Consider the following 22167-nt stretch of genomic DNA (forward strand, 5'->3'; position numbering starts at 1 on the left):
GCCTGGTACATCTCAGAATCATCAGGAAATGGAGTCCTCGGACATGTGAGTCCCAAGGAACATGAAGGAGGACACCCATTCCACATTGTCCTCTTTTATGGAGAGGGGTGAAGAATCACATTTTGTCTTTTGGAGGACTATGACTGTTTCCTTGGATTTCCTGATGTTGAGGGTTAGAATTTTGAGTTTTAATAGAATTCCAGTGGAATAATAGACTATGCTTCCGATAATGCATTTTCAACAATCGGGGGACAAACAAAACCTCACTTTTTTTCAGGCAGTTGTCCATTTGCTTCAGAAGTCTGTTGCAGTGCTAAAACATTTCCCAGATATGTGACACCTCTGAGGCTCGTTGTAGGTAACACAATCCCCTATGAACCAGAAGACCAGAAAGTCAAATGTCCAAACCCCACTTACTACCATTGTGTCCCTGAGCAAGACACTCCAAGGGGACTGTCCCTGTCACTACTGATTGTAAGTTGCTCTGGAAAAGGGTGTCTAATAAATGTAAATGTTTTTATGTTTGTTTAGTTATACTTTATTAATTGCTTCTGCGCATTTGTGAGCAGTGGGCAGCGATGACAGGCGCCCAGGGAGCAGTGTGTGGGGACCAGGATTTGAACGGGCAACCTTCTGATTACAGGGCGGCTTCCTTAACCGCTAGGCCACCACTGCCCCTGTGTGGCCATAAGAAACAACAGATAACAAATAATCTGCTTCATGTCTGGTTGTCCAACTGGAACAAAGTCACCTCTGCGCATCAGTCCAACTCCTGTTCAAATGGAAGGTACCACAACGTAATGTGGTCCAGAATCCAGACAAACCCCGTTCCATAATGGGTAATAAGGGAAGTACATGATTCCTTCAACCGGTCATGTCTGGGTTTAATACTATTGCACAGCAATAACATGAACAATATTGGCCCCAGACGTAATACACTTGCAGTATAATGCTGTGTCCTGTGATAAACAGACATATTTCGCTATTAGGAGAACAAAAATATTTACCATAACATTCATAAAAGCGTCAACCGTAGTGTCGAGATTTAAGTTATGTTGCGCTGCTAAACGTTGGTTTACGGCACCGGCGTGGAATGGGTGTGGCCAGACGGCATCTATCCCGACTGCGGCTGCCGGCTTCTCCTGACAGGTAATTCAGCTCTCCTTCTTCTTTATTTTATCTCTCACGTTCTGATGTCGACGTGGACGCGGTTTCCTGTGATTTAACGCCGACATGGAAAATGGCGGCCGATATTTGATGTTTATATTACCGCTGCTGTTCAGCGTGGGTTTTTTCTGGTGCTGAAGTGACAGCGGCGCGGCGCCACCAAGTACATAAAGGACATGCAACCGAGGAAAATGGTGCTTCTGTTTCGAATAAGCGACTCCTGTCTCCTGAGAGACGCCATGATCCACCAGGACAGATTCGGGTTGGGGCAGGGTGGAGACCTGTAGCCCACGTGACCAAACATCACAGCACATCACTTCTGGATCACTGCGTCACCATGGTTACACTGCTGGACGGAAGCGATTATTGCATCTTTACTATTGGTGGCATCATTTGTTTAGTTAAAATGACAGCACGTTTGATCAGACAGCAGTCAAAATGGTCAGTGATGAGTGATTCATGTTTTAACTTCTTAAAGTTTGAATAAAATTTGAAACTATGGTTACTATAAAGTATGGTTACTATGGTGCAATTTTTAATACCAACATGGGCCACCAGGCCATTTTATCTGGCAGTGGCTGAAAATGAATGCTGCATGACTGCTTCCTGACCCCATATTCCATCACTTTGATCGTTCTGCATGGATTTTTACAGAAATTATTTCATTGTACTGCTTAAGCTCACTAATGATTGTCCAAGTCTATATTTCTATACTTCTTATCATATATAATATAAAACTATATTATATATAACAATATATAACTATGTTTCTAATTTAGCAGACTTAATTAAGTGTGGGAAAAGAATATTCTGATTGATAACTCTTGTGGGTGTGCCTTAACACTAATAATAATTGACAAAATAATATATATTTTTTAAATAATATATGTTTTTAAATAATATTTATTGCTTGTACAGTAATCTTGGCAAAGCAATGTATGCAAAGTTACACTTACTGTCACGGCCAATACACCTCCAGCCCACCAGAGAGTGCCAGACCAGCCGGGGAGACGGCAACCCGGAAACGGAAGTGAGAGCGGGCAGCGCCAAGTATAAAAGCTAGATGACACTGAGGAGACACTGCCCGCTCTTTGATGAATTTATTTCCAGAGACGCCAGCCCTGTTTCCCCACGCTTGACTTGTTAGATATCCATGACCACGACCTTTGCCTGTCCCCGACCTAGAACTTTGCCTCTCCCTCTTGTGACGACGATCGCTAAACGGATTCACCATTGTGACCATGACCTTCGCCCGCCATTGACCTTGAGTTTGCCTGCCCCCTTTTGCTAAGACGATCTCCCATGTTACCCCACCTTCCTGCCATCCCAGACGCCCTCCCGTCCAGCCTCCGTCCTTCGCCTCCTTCCCCGTTACCCCCCACGGAGCCAGAGTTCCCTCCCCGCCACGCTGCGGCGCTTCCACGGCCACACTCCTGTTCCAGCTCACCTCTGGCCGCACTATCACCGGCCAAGCGCCTCCGGTCCTCCTCTCCCAGTATGACGACTACTCCACCCGCTCCAGGCATTCCTTCAAATGCGTCCCGGAACTTGGCCAGTGACACTTACATCTAAATAACCCACTAGGCTACGACCACCACTTTCTTTAAAACTTTTTGAAAGGTTATGGGTTCAAAAATCCCAAACCACCATGGTACCCACACGCTGCTCCCCAGGCGCCTTTCATGGCTGAGCACTGCTCACTAAGGGTGATTGTTGTTGTGTCCCCCCTGTGCTGTGCTATGCTGTGTATCAGAATGACAATAATAATCACTTTCACACACACCCCTCGTTCCATCACTAGTGAAACGGTTCAGTATACTTGTTATTACACTGAACTGAAATAGACAGATGGAGTGATCAGCAGCTAAATCAGTCTGTGCTTTGGTTATGGTTGTGTAATCGGTAATGCGTGAGCTGTAACATGCTCACACTTCCTACACATTTCTGCTCTTGCCTTCTCCTACGCACAAACACGTCTCTCTGAACTAACAAATGTTCAGGGATCCTTGTTGGCTGGGTGGTTGTTTAATATACAGCAATCTGTGGTTGACCTGAGAATTCCAGTCCTAGTTGATCTTTTAACCTGTAAGGGAAGAGCTAGTTTTTTATAACGGCTTTTCATCAGAGGCTCCTTTTATTTTAATTGTAGATCAGAATCTTTACCAGTTGAAACAAAAATATTAATCTGTTGATATCACAAGCAGAATGACAGATTCATAGTGTTGCGCTTTTCACCTGGGCCTCCAAGTCTAGAAATGGTCTGAGAAACACAGCAAAATGCTGATGTAGAGTAAATAGCATATTTTTTTCCACAGCAATACTAAATACTGAGGTCAGCATGCACCTGTGCGGCGTGAGAATCCAGTAGAAAGAGGGATCACATTCACCTTCATCATACATTCACAAGGCAATGTTGCAGAGCTTGCATAGCATACAAAAACAAGGCATTTGATGGTTGAGGCTCAATTCTCTTGATGTTGACATCGTATCAGGTGTATGGAAAAGAACGTTACTGGTGGATTTGCCAAGTGTTACTTAGAGCATGCATGTTTGATCTGAGAATCTCCTTTGCTTGCTGCTTGTATGGAAGCAATGTTGTACATTACAGGGTTTTTAAAATATTTTTAGGATTCAGGTAGTGTATGGATCGGTGAGCACTATCTGGTCCAGAACTGCAGTATATATTTTGGGGTGTGCAGCTTTGAAGTGGTTCACTTTGGAATGGAAATTAGAGAAAGTATATACACACTGTACATACATACATACATAAATACCTTTGCTTTTGGCATTTTCCATTGTGTGAAAATGCCTGTAAATTCAGTCTGTGGTGGGAATTAATTGACTGATGCTCTGTTCTTATCCTACTCGATAAGTCTTGAATTTGCAGTGGATTTGAAAAGTCTGTTAAAAATTATGTAAAAATTATACCAGAATAAAACTTTTGCCACATTTAATGTAACCTGTACAATTAAATTGACAAACAAACAATATAAACAATATAATAAGAAGGTTTTACAATTCTGCACACCCTTACCGCATTTGTTCTTCTTGGTTACACACCTGCTGTCCACTGACATTTTCCATATATAGAGAATACGGAGCTTGCTGTTACATGTACACAGTGAAATATGGTGGAGTAACATGCTTTGGGGGAATTGTGAGCAGTTCCAAATACCAGTCACTTTTGGTTCAGAATGTTCCGGCATCTGCTAGAATAGTGAAAGGAATTTCACATTTCAACATAATAATGACCCCAAGCATACATCCAACTCAACAAAAGAATGGCTTTACCAGGAGAGTTTAGGAATGACCCAACTAGAATCCAGACCTAAATCCAGACCTGAAGAGGTATGTGCATAAGAGAGGCCTTCGCAATCTAACAGATTTGGAACACTTTTGCAAGGAAGAGTGGACAAATATGACCAAATAGTGTCAAATCTACATGCAACATGCTATTAAATCTGCCATTTTAACAAGGATGTGAAGACTTTTATCCTATTACATGTGTAAGTGTGTGGTCTGAGGTGATGAGGAATAAGAAAAGCTGATTCAGACCTTATTCTTGTGTCTCTGAAAGACATGAGCCCCTAGAGCTCATTTGTTAGGATGACATCTCTCTCTCTGCCTCCCTTCCTCCACACACACACACACACACACACACACACACACACACACACACACACACACACACAGCGAGAGAGAACGAGCTGTGGGCAGGCTCCTCCCTCTCTCTGCTAGGCTGCTGTATGGGGTGCGTGGCTGGTGTATGTGGGGGAGGGTGTGTACTCACCAGATTCATTGTGGGAGACCTGCATATTTCCATACAGATTTTTCTCCCTTTTCACCCTTTTCCACCTCGTTTGAGTTCCGAGGTAAGAGCACCGGTTTGTGTCTGTGTCAGTTTTGTATTCTGTTCTTGTTCCGGCTGTCTGTATCTGGAGCCTGTAGGTGCCGGTATATTACCATGCAGTGAGCATCTCTTCCTGTCTGGGTTGTATGTCCACCTTTTTCTTTGTTCTCAGATCGGTATGAGGGGGCATGATTTTAAATATAATTTATAGATGCTACATGTGGATGGAGATGATAATATCTTTATGTGAGTGTCATTGATGGGTGTTGTTACAGTGAGGCCTCCGTTCATCCTTTACTCAGTTTCCCCAGAAAGGACGCTGCAGCAGGTGCCCTTTTTGATTCACATTAACACATTTAATGCAGTCTCACTGAGAATCTGTTTGGGTTTGTGTACATGGCTGTGAGTCTGTATGAGATCTATGGGCCATTCATACAGACATTTCTATTAGGGGTGGTTCTGAATCTGAATATTAATTAGAAGACCACATATAGTGGATTACAAATGTATCCTATTGGAATATTTTAATATTATTCAAATGAAATATTTCATAATTATCACCACTGGAGAAGAATACAGTTTACACTGGGAAGATCACTAAGTGATTCTCTGCCTTCAGCCTGTAAACCTCCTGAGCAGCCCAGTTACAATAAACTAGTGTGAAGATGCATCATGATTCACTGCATCTTTAATCAACTCAGCTGTTTTCAGTGCTAATCAGATAATTGTAAAGTTTTTTCTAACGTTTTAAACATTTGCATTAGTGAGCATAGCATCATTCCACTGGAACTATTTGTTGCTGATGAAGTTACATGTATACAGATAGTCCATCATTAAAAGGCATTTGCAGCAAATCATATACAAAATGAACAATGTCTGGACAGAATTATTTAGTTGTTTATGTTGTTTAATGTACAAAACAACTGTTTTCTAATAAACAAGCACATTTCTAAATGATCATTAACTTTTGAACAGTAGAGTAAAAACTGCTGTGTATAGCGCAGCATTGTTTTCCCTGGTCATTGTGAATCCATGAACTCAAGCAGGAAAGGGAATTCAAAATACACCATGTTTAGCAGAGATTGTGCACACTTCAATTTTGCATACTGGCAGGGTCTGAAGGACAAAGTGTTTAGAGCTTATGGATCAGCATACACATTTAAAGGCTTAAAGTATCTTTCCCTACAAATCTGTACATCTTTATATCTGGATGGATGATGCACCACAAAGGGACATGGAGAGCAGTCAAAGGATGTGGAGAGCAGTCAAAGGAAATCCACTAGTCACATATTTGTGTGAGTTTACAGTCATAAGACTTTGGTCACACACACTTAATGCAACATTTTTGTTAATAACATGTTGAAAGTACTGTAATGTGTATGAATGAAAAATTAAAGAGCAAATATCTGTTTAATTATGGATTTCTTACCTCGGAAGTTCAACACTTTTACTTTGTTATACAGTCAATATTAGAGCTCCAATAACAAGCCATTTAATTAGTAGTGCTCAGTTCCCACAGGCAAGATAACCTTTTAAAGTGTTTATCTAACGCATTTTAAAAATATTGTTTTCAAGCATAATATTTCTGTCACATGATTCCATCCACATGACCGGGAGCAACACAGAGATGAGGTAACATGTCTCCAATAAAGGGTGGTAGTAGCCTAGTGGGTAACACACTCGACTATGAACCAGAAGACTCAGGTTCAAATCCCACTTACTACCATCGTGTCCCTGAGCAAGACACTTAACATGAAGTTGCTCCAGAGGGGACTGTCCCTGTAACTACTGATTGTAAGTCACTCTGGATAAGGGTGTCTGATAAATACTGTAAATGTAAATGTAATAAATTGGCAAGATGGCCACTGCTAGCTGCTCAGTCATTCTTTGGCATTCGTCAACTCGACTCGGCTCTTTTTCCACCTAAACTAAGTAAGATTGATCCTGTTCATCTCCTCACCTCTCAACTCTTCCCTCTCATTTTGTCCCTTCCCCAATTCAACCTTGAATGTGAACATCAACATCCATGTGGTGTTGCAGCTCACACCGGCTCTCGTTCGCATATAAAACAAGACGAAACTTACTTGCCTCCTTGCGTCCAATCGCATCGGGGTTTCTCGTTTCTTGCAACACGCTCACGTTCTAATACCACACTGGTACCATGACAATTTTTGTGCACAAAAATATTTCCAAATTTACTTTACTTTATTTAGCGTCTGCTAAATAAAGTAAAGTAAAGTAAAGTAAATTTGTAAATATTTTTGTGCACGAGGTGTATGTGCCCTCAGTTTGAGGTTTCTTTTTCATTTTTCACAATCCACCAAAATGGTGTACACAGACAAATCAACATTTTCTGCCTCTGAATTCAGGTGAGATATTCAAATGAGGTCCCAACTTTCACATGTGATGAACTGAGTGCTTGTACTGGTATGTGGTGATTGCAGTCTATTAATACAGCTGGTCATATGATGAAGATCATTGGTGGTGAGGAGGTTCCCCCCAACACGTTGCATGTGATGGAGTGCAGTAGAAAAGAAACCTATTTTATTATTATTATTTTTGCATTCTCCTTACATCCCCTCCTTTCTTCTTGTTTCACATTAGGATTTTAGTTATGGATGACAGAAGAGAGGCAGCAAGTGGACAGCCCCACTGGACCACAAATACCTCTGAAGACCACCAGAATGGCTATCGCCCCCACCGACAAAATGGCCTGAATGGGGCCACTCCAGGTTAGAATTTGTTCTTCTTTTTGTCGTCCCATTTCCCAGTACACAATTCTTTATTTTTTTTAACTCAACGGAATACTTCAGGTATACGTGTATATTCAAACTAGGGTTGTCACCATACTACAATTTCAATCTCAATAAAAAAATACTACACTGGGATGGTGAACCAGCTGCTCAAGATGCATAGAAACAGAGCATTGAGGCCAATGCAAGCTCTGAAACCAAGATGGAGGAAAGGTTGATTATAGCAGTGATTATAGGTTGATTATAGCGATTTTAAGCAACCACACGCCAGCTGTGTTTTGACAGTAAATGTTGGGTATTATTGGCAGTATATATGAAATTGAAAAAGCATGTTATAACTATAGAGCTTAATGCTGCACTGGTTATCCACCCCTGTACTAGATACTCAAAACAACAAAAATTATTTTAATTATATTTTTCATTAAAATAATTAAAATAACATTTTACAACAATAGTATAATATGAATTAGAACAATACCAATAATAACCTAAGACAGTACAATTTGTACAACTTTGTACTAAACCTAACTAAGATATGACACATATTTTAATATTCTTTTCTGGAGTGCAAAAAATATTAGATTCACTGAGACAGAACTGAGTTGTGAGGATAGAAACATAAAAGAATGTGTCTAATTAATGTTACAGATAATGTTATTAGCCATAGCTGCTAACATAATTAAAATTTAGCAGATAGTTCATGTGGATATTTGCTGGCTAATGATGGCTAATGATAATTAGTGCTCTGGCTCTTTCCTCAATCAACAGTGGGCATGAAGGCTCACCAGCAGCATCACTTCTTCTGCCAGCGTGTTGTGGTTCTGTAAACGTTCTGTGAACGTTCCATAGCTTGTAGTGGGAGGGGCTGCATGTGTGATTCTTTGCAGTGGCTCTGTGTGAAACTGTTCATGGTCCTAGTGTAGTAAATATTATTCCTCTGCACATCCATGCTTTTTCATGTTTATACATATGTGTAATTCGAAATTTGCCTTTATCTTTTCTTAGTAAACCTGCCTCCTTCTCCTCCCACTTCTCCTGCCAATGACCAGTACAGACCACCGGAGCAGGGTAAGGAAAACTCAGTAGACACTTTATTGTAAGGTGCTCTGGATAAGGGCGTCTGATAAATGTAAATGAATTAAATTCTTGGATGTGCAGAATTTCACATGGAAGAGCACTGAATGACTGGGCTAGTATCATGGGTGGATCCATGGAAACCAAATCCAAAAAGCAGTGTAAAGTCTAAGCCCAGAGTAAGGGACAGAATGGCCGGTACCATGCTGAAACACCAAACAATGTTCGAGATTTCAGGTTAAAGTTCTAGTGAGCATTATTGTCATTTCAGCTACATACATGTTAGACCAAACAACCTGGTGCCGTGTGCATGTGTGCGACATTGACACCTGGGCTACATGAAGTACACATGAGAAACAGGCAGTGCAAGAGTAACAAGAGTGCCATCAAACAAAATATGTAGACAATAAAAAAGACAGCACTAAAAACCAGTTAAATGAGTGAAAGTGAGTGAAGTGAGTGAAGTGAGAAGTGATCGTCATTGTGATACACAGGAGCACAGCACACGGTGCACACAGTGAAATTTGTCCTCTGCGTTTAACCCATCACCCTGAGTGAGCAGTTGGCAGCCATGACAGGTGCCCGGGGAGCAGTGTGTGGGGACGGTGCTTTGCTCAGTGGCACCTCAGTGGCACCTTGGCGGATCGGGATTCAAACCGGCAACTTTCTGGTTATGGGGCCGCTTCCTTAACTGCTAGGCCACCACTGCCCCAGCCACCACTGCACTAATGAAGGTGCAGAGTTAAAAATCTGCAAATGCTGCTGTAATTGAAAAATATGTAATAGAGATATGTTCCGAACATAGGTACAGTGTGCGGAATCTCATCCTCTTCTGGATGGGAAGCGTGTTTCCAGAAACAAAAACTTGAAGCTTTCTTTTCCCATTGGTCACTCTTCTTAGCTGAAATTAGTTCTGCAGTAACTTTGTTCTCCAAGGTTTGATGTGTGCTGTGTTGGTTGATGTGTACCTGTGTTGTAAAGATTTCTTACCTCCACTTAAGAACATATCTTTACCAGTGTGAACAGGAAGAGCCACATGTCACACCTTTAGTCCCAAAAGAGCCATAAATAGAAAATTACACTGTGTAATGAAAGCAGTAAAACAGTGTAATGAAGGTAGTAAAATAGTGTAATAATAATTGTATTACTCCTGACAGAGTGAAGGTGTCTGTGAGATTCAGCCCTGATCTTTCTGCTCATTCTTTTGTCAAATCTTGGGCAAACACCCGACTCTGATCCTATTTTCACAGCTGCCAAGCCACCACACGAAGCAGGTAACAGCGTCCTCTTTTGGGTGGTGTTCCACAGCTCTGTTCTGCTGCTCTGTGGAGTCTCTCAGTCTTGTTGTGATTGAGGCATAACCCCTTTATCTGCTAACCGCAGATGTATAAATGCTGCTTAACATTAATATGTTGGATGTTTGAAAAGGACAAATGCGTTGTGGACTGGCTTCACTTCATGTTTTCATCTGTGTTGATGCCCATTATCCAGTGTACAGCTTATGCAGCTTCTCTAAATATGAATGAAGTCTGTCTTCTACCCTTGTTCTTGTTTTTATTAGTATAAGAATTGACAAATGGCCGAACACCATGTGCACTTGTCCACTGATTAAGACGGCACTACTGTAATGAAATGATTGTACAACCTGCTACGGTTTCGTCCTTTTTATAACCATCACCCTACTTCCATCCTCATTGCCTTTGCCATGTATCACCGTGTTTCCTCATGCCATCATTCTGCCATTAAACTGCTCTGTCCTCATGCCTGCACCTTGATGGCCCCACTGTGCTTCAGTGCAGCTTTGCCTGTATGAGCTTTTTAATATGCTAACAGCATGCTTTTCAGTTAAAAGTCAGCCCATATCAGGTTTGCTTACAGCTCTACAGCCACAGCTGAAGCTGAAAGAAATGGACTACTATGCAAAACAAGTTGTCCCAGAGCAATATCAGTGGATATGCACTAGCAAAGAATACAGTCAAGACAGTAATGAAAGTTCTCCTCGTGTGAAACACCAGCACCTACCTCAGAGGGAGTCAGAGCCCAGCCAACCATCTCAGCCATCAGATGAACAAGCAAATACAACAGACCCTTTGAAGGATTCGGATCCCATGGATGGAGAGATTGAAGATATTAGACATTCTGGAAACATGGCAGACCAGTTTGGCCAAGCTCCATTCGTAACCATGGAGAGACAGATGGGATGTGAGGAAACGGCCGTCATCTCTGAGGAGGAGGAACACAAACACGATGATCGGGGATGTATGGAACATGGAAAGACTGAATGGGAAGATGGAATGTCAACCGATAGAGAAAAAGAGAAACCAGAAAAAACATGCAGTGTAGTACAGGATCAGGCTGAGCTGTTGCCAGCTGATGAATTTGCCATGTCGTCACATTATGAAAACCAGAATATGAGTGATGAAAAGGAATCCGATGAAGAGGAAGAGGGAAACTACAGACTTAGTGACACGAGAGAGGAAATTTTACAAGAAGACAATATGATGAAAGCCAGAGTGGGTTTTAGCTGGTTTGACAACAGACCCATAGGAGACTCTCAGCAAGAGAGGAGCAATGAATGTCGCCTCTCATCTAAAAAACGACCCTTGGAACTGGGAAGCAGAGTAGCCACAGGGCTCCAAGAGACCCTGGACCTGGCAGGACTGAAATCAACACATGAAAACAGGGATTCTGAGATGCTCAGACGGAGGTCTGTACCAACGGATGTCTCAAACATATTTGTTAGCTCCCTAACCCAGTTTGAACTTAAACCAAATGGCCAAGAGGCTAAACATGGCTATTGTACTCAGAAATACAACCATGACCCAGTGCAAGGTGAAGAAAATGAAAAGCAGGCGGTAAAAGGAAAATGTCTGGAAATTCTCCCGACTCATGCCGTCCTTAAAAGTGAAGGAAAAGAGTTGAAACTGAAAGATGCACTCCCCTACAGGCCGATATTGCCTGATGTGAAGGTGGACAGGATTTGTGGCGCCGCAGGAATTCCCTTCAAAGAGCGTGGGGTTGACTTACGCCTGGAGACTGGTCTCTTTGTAGACATCAAGCATCAAGTCATTCTGGAGGTAGAGGTGGAACAGGATCTCTCTAGGGAGACGTCTCCCATTCCCCCTGAAAACACAGATAAACCTAAAGCGAAATTCTGGTCAGAAAGCTCAGCCGAGACCTCTGGTAAGCACCCAGGCTTTCCTGAGTCCTCCACGGGTCACACTGGTATAGCAACAACACCAGAGGAGGCACAAGGACTGAAGTCAGAAGCTGACATCATTATTTCTGGACAAAAAGACACAGATATGTTACCCTTAGCTAATATGGTCAAACAATATTCTGAAATGGACCATAAAGAGGACGAAGACATCAAAATAGTGAAAGAGCCTGAGGACATTATGGAAGAAACTGTGAAACCAAAGGAAAATAATCAAGAGAGTGATCCCACTGATGGCTTGAAGATTGAACTAATGTGTAATGCCACTACTGAAGTTCATCATACTACTTCTAAGCAGCCAGTGGAGCTATGGGTAGAGGCATCAGAGAGACCTTCATTAGCTGAACAGGAGCCACAATTGAAGTCAGAAATAGTGGAGGATCAAGAAGCTGAACTACTTGAGGAAAGCCACAGACAGGAAATGTTCAGAGGGCTAGAAGATCCCAAAATGCCCCCATTGACCCTTAAAGATGCAGAACTGAGTGGAAGAAGCAGTGACCACAGAGATGAGATGTCCATGGATGAATCTGTTTCAGAGGCATTGGAAAGTGCGTGGGTTGACTTACAAGGTTAGAGCATCTTTCATTCATAAGGTTTGCTGTTTTAAGCTGAAAAGCTGCAGCAATGTTAATGGAAACACTGTTTTCATTTACTCTCCTTGAAATAATGGGTGGTATTGATGTTGCTCTGCTTAATCTGCTGTCCAGATGATGAGAGCAGTGTTCCCACAGAGAACGTGGCCCCTGTTCTTAAATCTCCTCCACAAGAGAAACCCCACAGGGACAAGGGTCCTGGGAAAGCAAAGGCACCCATGTGCAAACCTGTCTGCAAAGACCCCTGTCTGCCTACAAGAGAAAGTGTAAAGAAGAAAGGTGCTCATTCTCATATCACATGATGTGACAGAATTTTTGTAGTTATTCCAAAAAATTGGACTTAACTGTATTTTGCAGATAGAACTCAGCAGAGTGAAACATTTTATAGCCACGAAACAATGTGATTTGAGGGTACGGTGTGGGCAGAAATAATTATACCATGGGTCTATATGGTAACATTAATAAAAAATTTTTATATTATATTCCTCAACAAGTATCCATGTTAAATGGTGATTTTTATCTACAGATCCTCACCTCTATCCATTAGAGGGTAATCACATTTCCAGTGTATTTGGGTTGTTTTGAAATGTTGCTGTTCAGGTGTGGCACGGTTCAATTACTTGAAGAAGGTTGGGCCGAGTGCAGAAAAATTAATAAGTGCTTTTGGCAGATAAAATTTAGGATAAGGGTGGGCACAGGTTTGTTAAAATCAGGGGTGTCCAAACTACGGCCTGTGTGTCACACCGGCGAGCTGACAGGGGAAGGAAGCGCAGAGGCGGGATATGCTGGGAAAGGGATTTTATTATAAATACAACAAAAGAACACAATTAAAACATGGCCGAAATGGGAAATAAAGGGGGACAACGTAAACAAACCCGCAGGCGTGTGGCAATTGCCAGAACTCAAAATACATAGACACACTTTGTTGCCAGGTCAAGTTCACGATAATGCCATCACTCCCGAAGGGCCAGAAATCCCCTGCTTTTAACTGTTGTCCAGATTGGGCACAGGTGATGAGTCCAGGTGCCATCAATCCTGACAGAGCACCCCCCTCCAAGAGATACGTCCTCGGCGCCCCAGCAGTACCATCAGTGGAGGCTGCGGGGCGGACGGCTGATGTCCTCCCCTTGGAGGCCCCGGTCCCTCGGGCTGGCTCCAGGGCGTGGTCCCGTGTGGCAGCCCCTATCTCTCGGACTGACTCCGTGGCATGGTCCCGCATGGCAGCCCCGGACCCTTGGGCTGGTTCCCCGGCGTGATCCCGCATGACAGCCCCGGACCCTTGGACCTGCACACAAAAATCAGGGCTGATCCCTCCGATCCCTCCGAGCCCCCCAGCGTCCTTCCCTGCACCGCGCAGGGAGGTGGTCCTGGAGCCTCTGGTGACCGTTCCAGTCACCCCAGACTGGTGCATTCTGGGACCATGCAGCCCCTCTCGCTGCACATCTCCGCTGGCAGAGCGGCCAGCTTCCCTCCCTGCACCGCACTGGGAGGCGGTCCTGAAACCTCCGGCGACCTTTCTCGGCACTCCAGGCTAATGCCTTCTGGGAATAAGCAGCCCCTCTCACTGCACGTCCCTGGTGCCAAGGTGGGGGCTTTGCCAGACCATCCGGCTAGCCCCTTCTGCGTCCATTGGGACAAGCAGGCCCTCTTCCTGCCTGCCCCAGCTGGGTCCTCTTGCCTACCAGGGGGCTCTATGGCACATTGCCCCTCTGGAGACGGACCCAGGCCCATGCCTGGCCCGCCCTCCTCACCGGCTACCGGAGGACCCAGCTCCATTGCTTCCCCACCTACCCTCCCCTCAGGAGGAGCCCCCAACCCGAACTGCACCCCCCCAAAAAATTCTTTGGGGGAGCACCCCCTTGGCTGGATACCTCGTCCACCTTGTCCTGGACCAGGAACTCCCTCCCTGGGGTTCAGCTCCGCTGCTGGGTCGCCATCTGGTGGACATAAATAGGGGAAGTGGGGGCGACATACGGACACAAATGCCACGCACACAGACAGAGACAGACAGAAGAGAGGGTAATCTGGCTACCCCTCTCAGGGCTCTCCGGGACCTCCTCAGGGGACACAGCCAGGATCTCGGGAGGTCACTACCTTTTCGCCACCCGCCAGTGCTGGGCCTTCTTGTACTGGATCCTGACTGGCACTGGATGTGGTGGAGGGGCAGAGTTCGATCCCTGGCTCAGGCTCTGGCCGATCAAACTCCGCCCTCAGTCTCTGCAGGAAGTCCCGAAAACTCATTCTGTCTGTCTCTCCCCGCTGCCAGAAGGCTGCGCCCCAGCCCCATGCTGACCCAGTCAGACACGCGAGGATGGTGGTGATCTTATCCGCGTCTGCTGCCCCACTGGGTATGTCCCACACAGGGCTGGGCGCGGCAGTGGAGATGGTGGTGGGCATGTGGCATGGAGTGGGGTGGACGTCTTCTCCAGCAGGCGTGGGCGCTGGTGCTGCAGAGGGAAGGTGGCTCGACAACCAGAGCTGGGGAGGCGTATTCCCCGCAAGGCAGTCCTGGCAGCACAGTTGCTGGCTGGCAACCTCCCATCGCCTTGTTCCACCAGCTTACCCCCGCATCGCCGTCTTCGTCCTCGCTGTTGTTGCACCACTGGGAGTGACGTGGGTGTCCACAGACCTCACAACGATCCTGGACGTGCCCGTGGCGGTGGGTGGTGCCATCCCAGCACCGATCGCCCAACCGGGGTCATCCTTAGCATAGTCCGTGTTGACCTCGTACCCCCGGAAGTCACGTGGGTCTTCACGGACTTTGTGACGTGGGTCTTCACGGACTTTGATGGCCCCAACTTTCAAATATTTTTCTATATGTGGCCCTCATTGAAAAATGTTTGGACACCCCTGGTTTAAAGGAACATGAATGGGACCATAGTATTGTTGGTGAGTGAAGTTGTCCAGGGCAAACTTTAGCAAATTTGTTGAATGTTTGCCCTGGACAACTTCACTCACCAACAATACTATGGTCCCAACTTCAGCAAAATTTAATTCTCTATTAGGGGAATTGTTTAAGCAAGTAGTCATGAGTTGTCTTGGGAAAGAAATTCAGCAAAATCTAATCAAATAAATTTTTTGTCAAATTCAGCACACTGTATTTTAAACTGATAAAATAATATATTTATTATATATATTAATATATAATATTTTTTTTAAATAAGGATTAAATATCAATAATTTTGTTCAATACAGTCTAATACATTTACATTAGAAAAGACATATCTGTTTAATGGTAATCATATCAAAAAAATATTTCCTCTCACACAAACATTTGTCACACATGAAACAACTTACTAGCTTTGTGGAAACTACCTACTACCTTGGTTCTCTAATTGGTAGCTTTGTGCTCATCTCAGCACATTTCTCAGCGTGTCTCAGTAATTTAAATAAAGGACAGCTCATGTAGCAATGAACGAATGCCCTTTATAGCAAGTCCTGTTTTAACTACAGTGATATGATCAATAATTTATTACAAATTTTAAACAATAGAATTGTTTAATGGTTTGAATATGTGTTTAATCTCTTAATAAACAGAAATGTTTATTTCAACTTAAGGTTGGCCCAGAACTCTGCTGCTGTGTAATGTTTGTAATTTCGTGGTGCTTTTGGTTTCACCCCTGTGCCAGCGGTGTTAAAGCATTCTGACCACGGACAACTGTCAACTGGGCGTCACACTCGCTCCCCAAGGCAAAGGGGCCACATAAAGCCTGTCCCCAGACTCTATCACCCCACCCCCTTCCGCTGTGGCAAATTCCAGCCAACAGGTGACCGATGACATGGTCTCACTCAGTCTGCCACACAAACCTGCAGCCCTTCATATCATAGCCATGTTCATTGTGTGGCTTCATGTCTTACTGTGTGTCAGAATTTTGTTGCTGTCACTGAAATATTGCATTAATATTTATGCTTCTTTTGTGTTTTTTTTTTAACATGTTTGTTCACGTTGGGCTTGTTTGTGTGGTTGCTTTGAAGGCTCAACCAACAACTATTGTGACAAAGTGCAGTTAAAACATCTCAGTGTTGCTTACTTGCGACTTGGTGTGAAATAATAAGAATAATTTATAACTAAAACCATGTTAATGTCTAATGTATTAATTAATGTAACCCATTTCTATTTTCATTAAACAAAAGCCATGAAAGAATTATGCTTGAGGGTTGTGTAATGTGTGTGTGTGTGTGTGTTTGGGAGAACTTGCTGTCATTTGTCTTTAATATGTACATGTAACTAATAGTCTTTCTCCTCACCCACATTGTCTAGATGTTGAGGCTTATCGTCCCCTGACTGAGGCTCGGGATCAAACCTCTGTGAGTATTATAAAATATGTTCTTATAACACACACAATGTGCACTTAGGGACAAGATCATTCCATATGGCTGTACACCTGAATTAGAGTTTCATTTTATCCTTAAAGATCCACATGTTGTCCATAGTACCCGTTCACTTAATTATAAAGAAATTGTTCTAAGTCACAAACAAATTTTTGTCCATAATGCATCTTACTGAAATGTAAAAGAGCTTCTCTCCTTTCCTGTCTCCTGCAGGATGGATCATACCGCAGCCCTGAGAAGAAGTCATCCCTGCCCAGGCCAACTGCTAGTCTCACACGCAGAGTCCCAATTCAAGAGCTGGAAAACCAAACAGGATCTTCTGCACCACGACGCCCCACCTGTAAGAACTGAATAATGTTGTAAATTATTTCTAAAATGTACTGGTCAAGTGAAAAAAAGTTATTAACAAACACAATTATTCAATACCTATTATGATGTTAATTTATATTGTATCTCACACATTCAGTTTTATGATCCAATCCAATTTGCTTTATTAACTACAAAGCATCCTTCTTTCTTTGTGAAATTAGACTACATATATCTGTAGCCTCAGCCTGACAATCTTCACTCAGAGTAGAGTATTGGGCGACCCCACTTGCAGATTACATTTAGTTAGCTGCTATGTCCCAGTGCTAAATTTACATCATGATCTTGCAGTGCTGGTGTTAAGTGAGTGTCTGTTAAAATGGGTAAACTTGAAAAAAATTATTTATTTTGTCACCCACATATTTTAATGTGATGAGTAATTTGAAATCTGTAACAGCTCCTTGGGTCTGTTCACTGAAATAAATGACCAATGACCAATGAGGTTTGCTGAGGTTCATGAGCTACTATGAAGACAATGCTGACATACAAACATAAACATAAATATGCATTATCATTTTTTACTTTCAGTGATTGGTCCATATGCTGCTCATGTAACTATTGACAGTAGCAAACATTATAAAAAAAGGTGCTAAGGCTTAATTAAACACATCATCATGCCTAGAAAAGGATTCCTAACCACTCATATTCTTGTTCTCTGTCCAGCAATCCAAACTGAACCATTTGTTGACAGGAGTGGGAGAATTCCCAGCATGGCAGGTAGGGACACTCAACCGTTCATTTGGGGTGGATACTGTGCAAACCGTTATTAGAATTCCAAGCTGGGCAATTTCAGAGAAATACAAAGCACTTTATTCCTGTTGTAATGTTTGTTCATCTTGCCCACAGTGGTTGTTAACATCATCTGTTTAATTTATGCAGTGTTATAAAGGCATCAAAGCTCAATACATTCTATTAAAGAAAGCCATCAGTATTACTCAGCACCAATAGGTCCCACTGATTATTGGCGCCTTTTGAGCATTTGCCTCTTTTGTCAGGAACAGAAACTGGTCGCTCTCGATCAGCACATGCAACATCCACCCCTGGATCATCTGCTGTGACCCCTGGGACCCCACCCAGCTACTCAAGTCGGACCCCAGGCAGTCGCACCCCTGGGACGCCTCGCTCACTAAGTATCCCTCCTCACGAGAGAAAAGTGGCAATCATCCGCTCCGGCCCAAAATCCCCAGGCTCCACTCACCGACAGCTGCGGGTGGTCAACCAGCCACTGCCCGATCTTTCCAGCATCAAGAGCAAGATTGGCTCCACGGATAACCTCAAATATCACCCTAAAGGAGGACAGGTGAGCAAGACTTCACGGCGCTTGTTCACAATTTTTTGGATGAGTGGAGCGGAGATGCTATAAGAGAGGGTCAGTGATGGTCTGAGAACCAAATCTCCATTCAAATCTCCACATTCTAGCCAATGGCACGTTGACTGCTGTTAGGTACCAGGATGCCAGGATGAAATCATCAGAGCCATTTTCAGACCTTCAACTGGTACAGTGGACCCTGAGCATGTTGACAATTCCTGGATGATTTTTGGGAGTGGTGCACTGGTAGAAACAGAGCAATGAAAAAAAAAACTTACTGCATACTTATTAAGCCAGTAAATGATTAATTGTCTATACTGTGTTTTTGTATCACAAAATATAGCTGTTTTTGTATCGATTTCTCATTACTTTAATATGAATGCTGTAGATCCTCATGAGAATTATGGTTAGGGTAAGAAATATGGTTCCCACCAAGGGGTAGATCCAAGATACCTGTCCATTTCAGGGTCAAACCTCACTCACCGATGTGACCAGAGTTGTCTATTATATACCATAGCAACATCTTAACAGCCCGCTCTGATGTAATATAAACTGCATTTCGTTTATAACATAGTAACCAGTTCGCAACCATCTTGCGGCTATGAATATTAATAATAATATAAGTCTCGTGGGGATGGTAGTAGCCTAGTGGTAGGACACTCGCCTATGAACCAGAAGGATACAAAGTCACAGGTTCGAACCCCACTTACTACCATTGTGTCCCTGAGCAAGACACATAACCCTGAGTGACTGTCCCTGTAACTACTGATTGTTAGACGTTCTGTATAAGGCCGTCTGGTAAACGCTGTAAATGTAAATTTACTGGTATACCATTAGAGGGAGCACCAGTGATACATGGTTTGAGAACCAAGGTGTTTGAGGTGGAGATTTATTTCTGTTGTCTACAGGTTCTCATTCCAAGTGTTAAACTGGACTTTAGCCATGTCAAGTCTAGGTGTGGATCTCTGGACCGAACTCACTATTCAGCAAGCAGTAAAACTGTAAGTCTAAACTCTTCCAGTCCCATATCAGTCATGTAATATTTATTGTAATATAGACACACATACATATGTGTGAGTGTGTATTTTTTATGATTTCACAATGAAAACATTTTCCGAATGATTTTATAGTATAATTTGTACTGTAAAAATTATTGAATGAGGGTAGAAAAGTTTTCATAATCATATGTTAAATAGATTCATTTCTCCCTGACTCTGACAGGTACCGATTCAGAACAGCAGGATCGATCTGAGTCATGTGACTTCCAAGTGTGGCTCGATGTCCAACATTCGACATAGGCCTGGTAATGTGCTCATTAGCTACGTAATCATTCACCCCATTATTTTTTGCCAGTAGATACAGAGCATCAGTCCTGCTGGTCTGGATTATTATTTAGTTCTGACCTCACACTGAGGTCATAATTATTTTCAAATATTCCACCACACAGATTGTGAAGATAGCAGTTGGACTTACACAAACATGTATTTGATATGAACTTGAAATGGTGTGAGGATTTTGTGATTCTACATGCTCGGATTTATTAATAAAGCACGGGGACAGAGCTTAGATGACGAGTATGAAAAAGGCCCAGTTTCTTTTTCAGGTGGGGGTAATGTGCAGATTGAGAATGCCAAGCTGGACTTTAAAGAGAAAGCACAGGCCAAGGTCGGCTCTATGGAAAACACTCACCACACACCCGGCGGAGGCAATGTGACAGTAAGTATGTTACAAAGCTACATTTGAATATAAACCCACTGTGTCCACAAGTTAGAATAACTAATGTGTTTTTTTCACACACAGATTGAGAGTCATAAACTCTCATTTCGTGAACATGCCAAAGCACGGGTTGACCATGGAGCTGAGATCATAACCCAGTCATCTGGATACTCATCCCCACGCCGCCTTAGCAATGTGTCGTCCAGTGGCAGCATCAACGTAACAGAATGTCAACAGCTGGTCTCTCTGTCCGAAGGCGTCACCACCGCCCTGGCCAAGCGGGGCCTGTAACCCGCGGCACCCACACCAGGCATGTGTATGTGGCAGCCTTCGCCTTCCTCAGTGCTTCAGATAAAAACTGCTGGAAGATGCCCTTAGCAACCCGCTGCATTCAGATCAATCTGTTACTCCTGCGGCGATTGACCCAGAATGGTACCACAAGATGCTCCTTTTCCTTCTTATTCCTGCTTCACTTGTGTTTGTGTGTGTGTAAAGGCTTTGTGTGTGAGCTTTGTGTGTGAGAAGGCAGGCCTTCTGAATTTTTATAAGGAATGGCCTCTGCATTCCTCCTGCCTGTTGGCTGTGGTGTGTATGTCTGTGCACAAGAGAATTAAATGCCCTGGTCTGTGCATCATATTGCAATGAAAATGCCTTTGTGATTGTGCTGTATGTGACATTTTTTTATTTTCGGAGACTCCTGATTTTTAAAATAGCCGAGTCTGCCTCTGTAGAGAGGTTGCTCTATTTGAATACAGTGTTTTGTACAAGGTAATTAAGGATTTGCTGCTATTTGTGTCCCTTACTCTTTTCGGGCCCAATCTGCTGCTTTTTGCACTGAGAGTCATCATAATGAGTTTGGCATGAGGTAGACCTCCTTAAGCTGAAACTGCAGTCGATCCTATCTGTAAATGTGGTAGAGCTTGCTTTAGTGCTTTTTTCCTGTGTAGCGAAACCTGTAATTGTGTAGTTGTGATACTTGTGGTTGCACTGCTGCTGCATGTTGAGGGCTTCTCTCGTCTCTCGCTTGAGACATGAGAGTGTGTGTTTGTGTGTGTGTGTGTGTGTGTGTGTGTACAATAAACATTTGCATGAAACGCTCTGTGAAATATTCCTTACCTGTCTGTATGTGTGCATGTGGGTTTATTGTGAACATGTGGATACTTTGTATGTCCTCCGTTAGCAATGAAATAAATAAAATGAAATGAAATGCTTTGCTACTTCTTTGTGACATCTGTGTTCCACCACAGGTTGTGGTGAGCACCTCTTCTGCTTCCCACCCTCCTTGTCTTTGTAGTAGGGAAAAGAGGAAATGTTTTCAAATGATTATTGAAAATGGGACAGTGGTGGCATAATGAAGCAGACATATGACTGGAAAGTCAGGGGTTCGACTCCACCATCACACACTACTCCCTGAGAAACACACAGACTGGAGGCAATTTGTTGCATACTGTACTACATGTACCACCACTAGATAAACTTCTTAAGAGCTACTTTTTAACTACCTCTGCAATAGCACATTGCTGCTAAATTCATTAAGAACAGAGGACCTGTGTTTTAACTATTTACACTGTAGGCCTCCATTCCTCCATTTTGGTTTGAGAGGCCTAATTACTGTGTCATTTCCAAGATGGAGTTTATTAGTGTTGTAGTCAAGACCAACTAAACTGAGGCCAAGACATTGCCAAGGCCAGAGGGTACCAAGACCTAGACCGAAAACAGACTAGGTGTCAGGATTGCCTGCAGCTGGGCTCCACACCGGAACTCAATCCTGACGCCCCATAAATGCCGGA

The 22167-nt window shown here is 43.3% G+C and overlaps 1 protein-coding gene across 1 annotated transcript; it reads left to right on the top strand.

Annotated features, from left to right (window-relative positions):
* The first annotated feature begins 1096 nt into the window (after nucleotides 1–1096).
* Nucleotides 1097–21584, top strand: LOC114789264 (microtubule-associated protein 2-like). The gene is made up of 15 exons (XM_028978486.1): nucleotides 1097–1149; nucleotides 7622–7749; nucleotides 8776–8838; nucleotides 10095–10118; nucleotides 10723–12630; nucleotides 12769–12933; nucleotides 16284–16421; nucleotides 16916–16962; nucleotides 17200–17326; nucleotides 18016–18069; nucleotides 18348–18652; nucleotides 19570–19662; nucleotides 19883–19964; nucleotides 20265–20377; nucleotides 20462–21584. The coding sequence occupies exons 2-15, from the start codon at nucleotides 7632–7634 to the stop codon at nucleotides 20666–20668; spliced, it is 3444 nt and encodes a 1147-aa protein (XP_028834319.1). The 5' UTR covers nucleotides 1097–1149; nucleotides 7622–7631; the 3' UTR covers nucleotides 20669–21584.
* Nucleotides 21585–22167: the final 583 nt, after the last annotated feature.

The sequence above is a fragment of the Denticeps clupeoides genome, chromosome 4 (genome assembly GCF_900700375.1).
Source record: "Denticeps clupeoides chromosome 4, fDenClu1.1, whole genome shotgun sequence".
Classification (NCBI taxonomy): domain Eukaryota; kingdom Metazoa; phylum Chordata; class Actinopteri; order Clupeiformes; family Denticipitidae; genus Denticeps; species Denticeps clupeoides.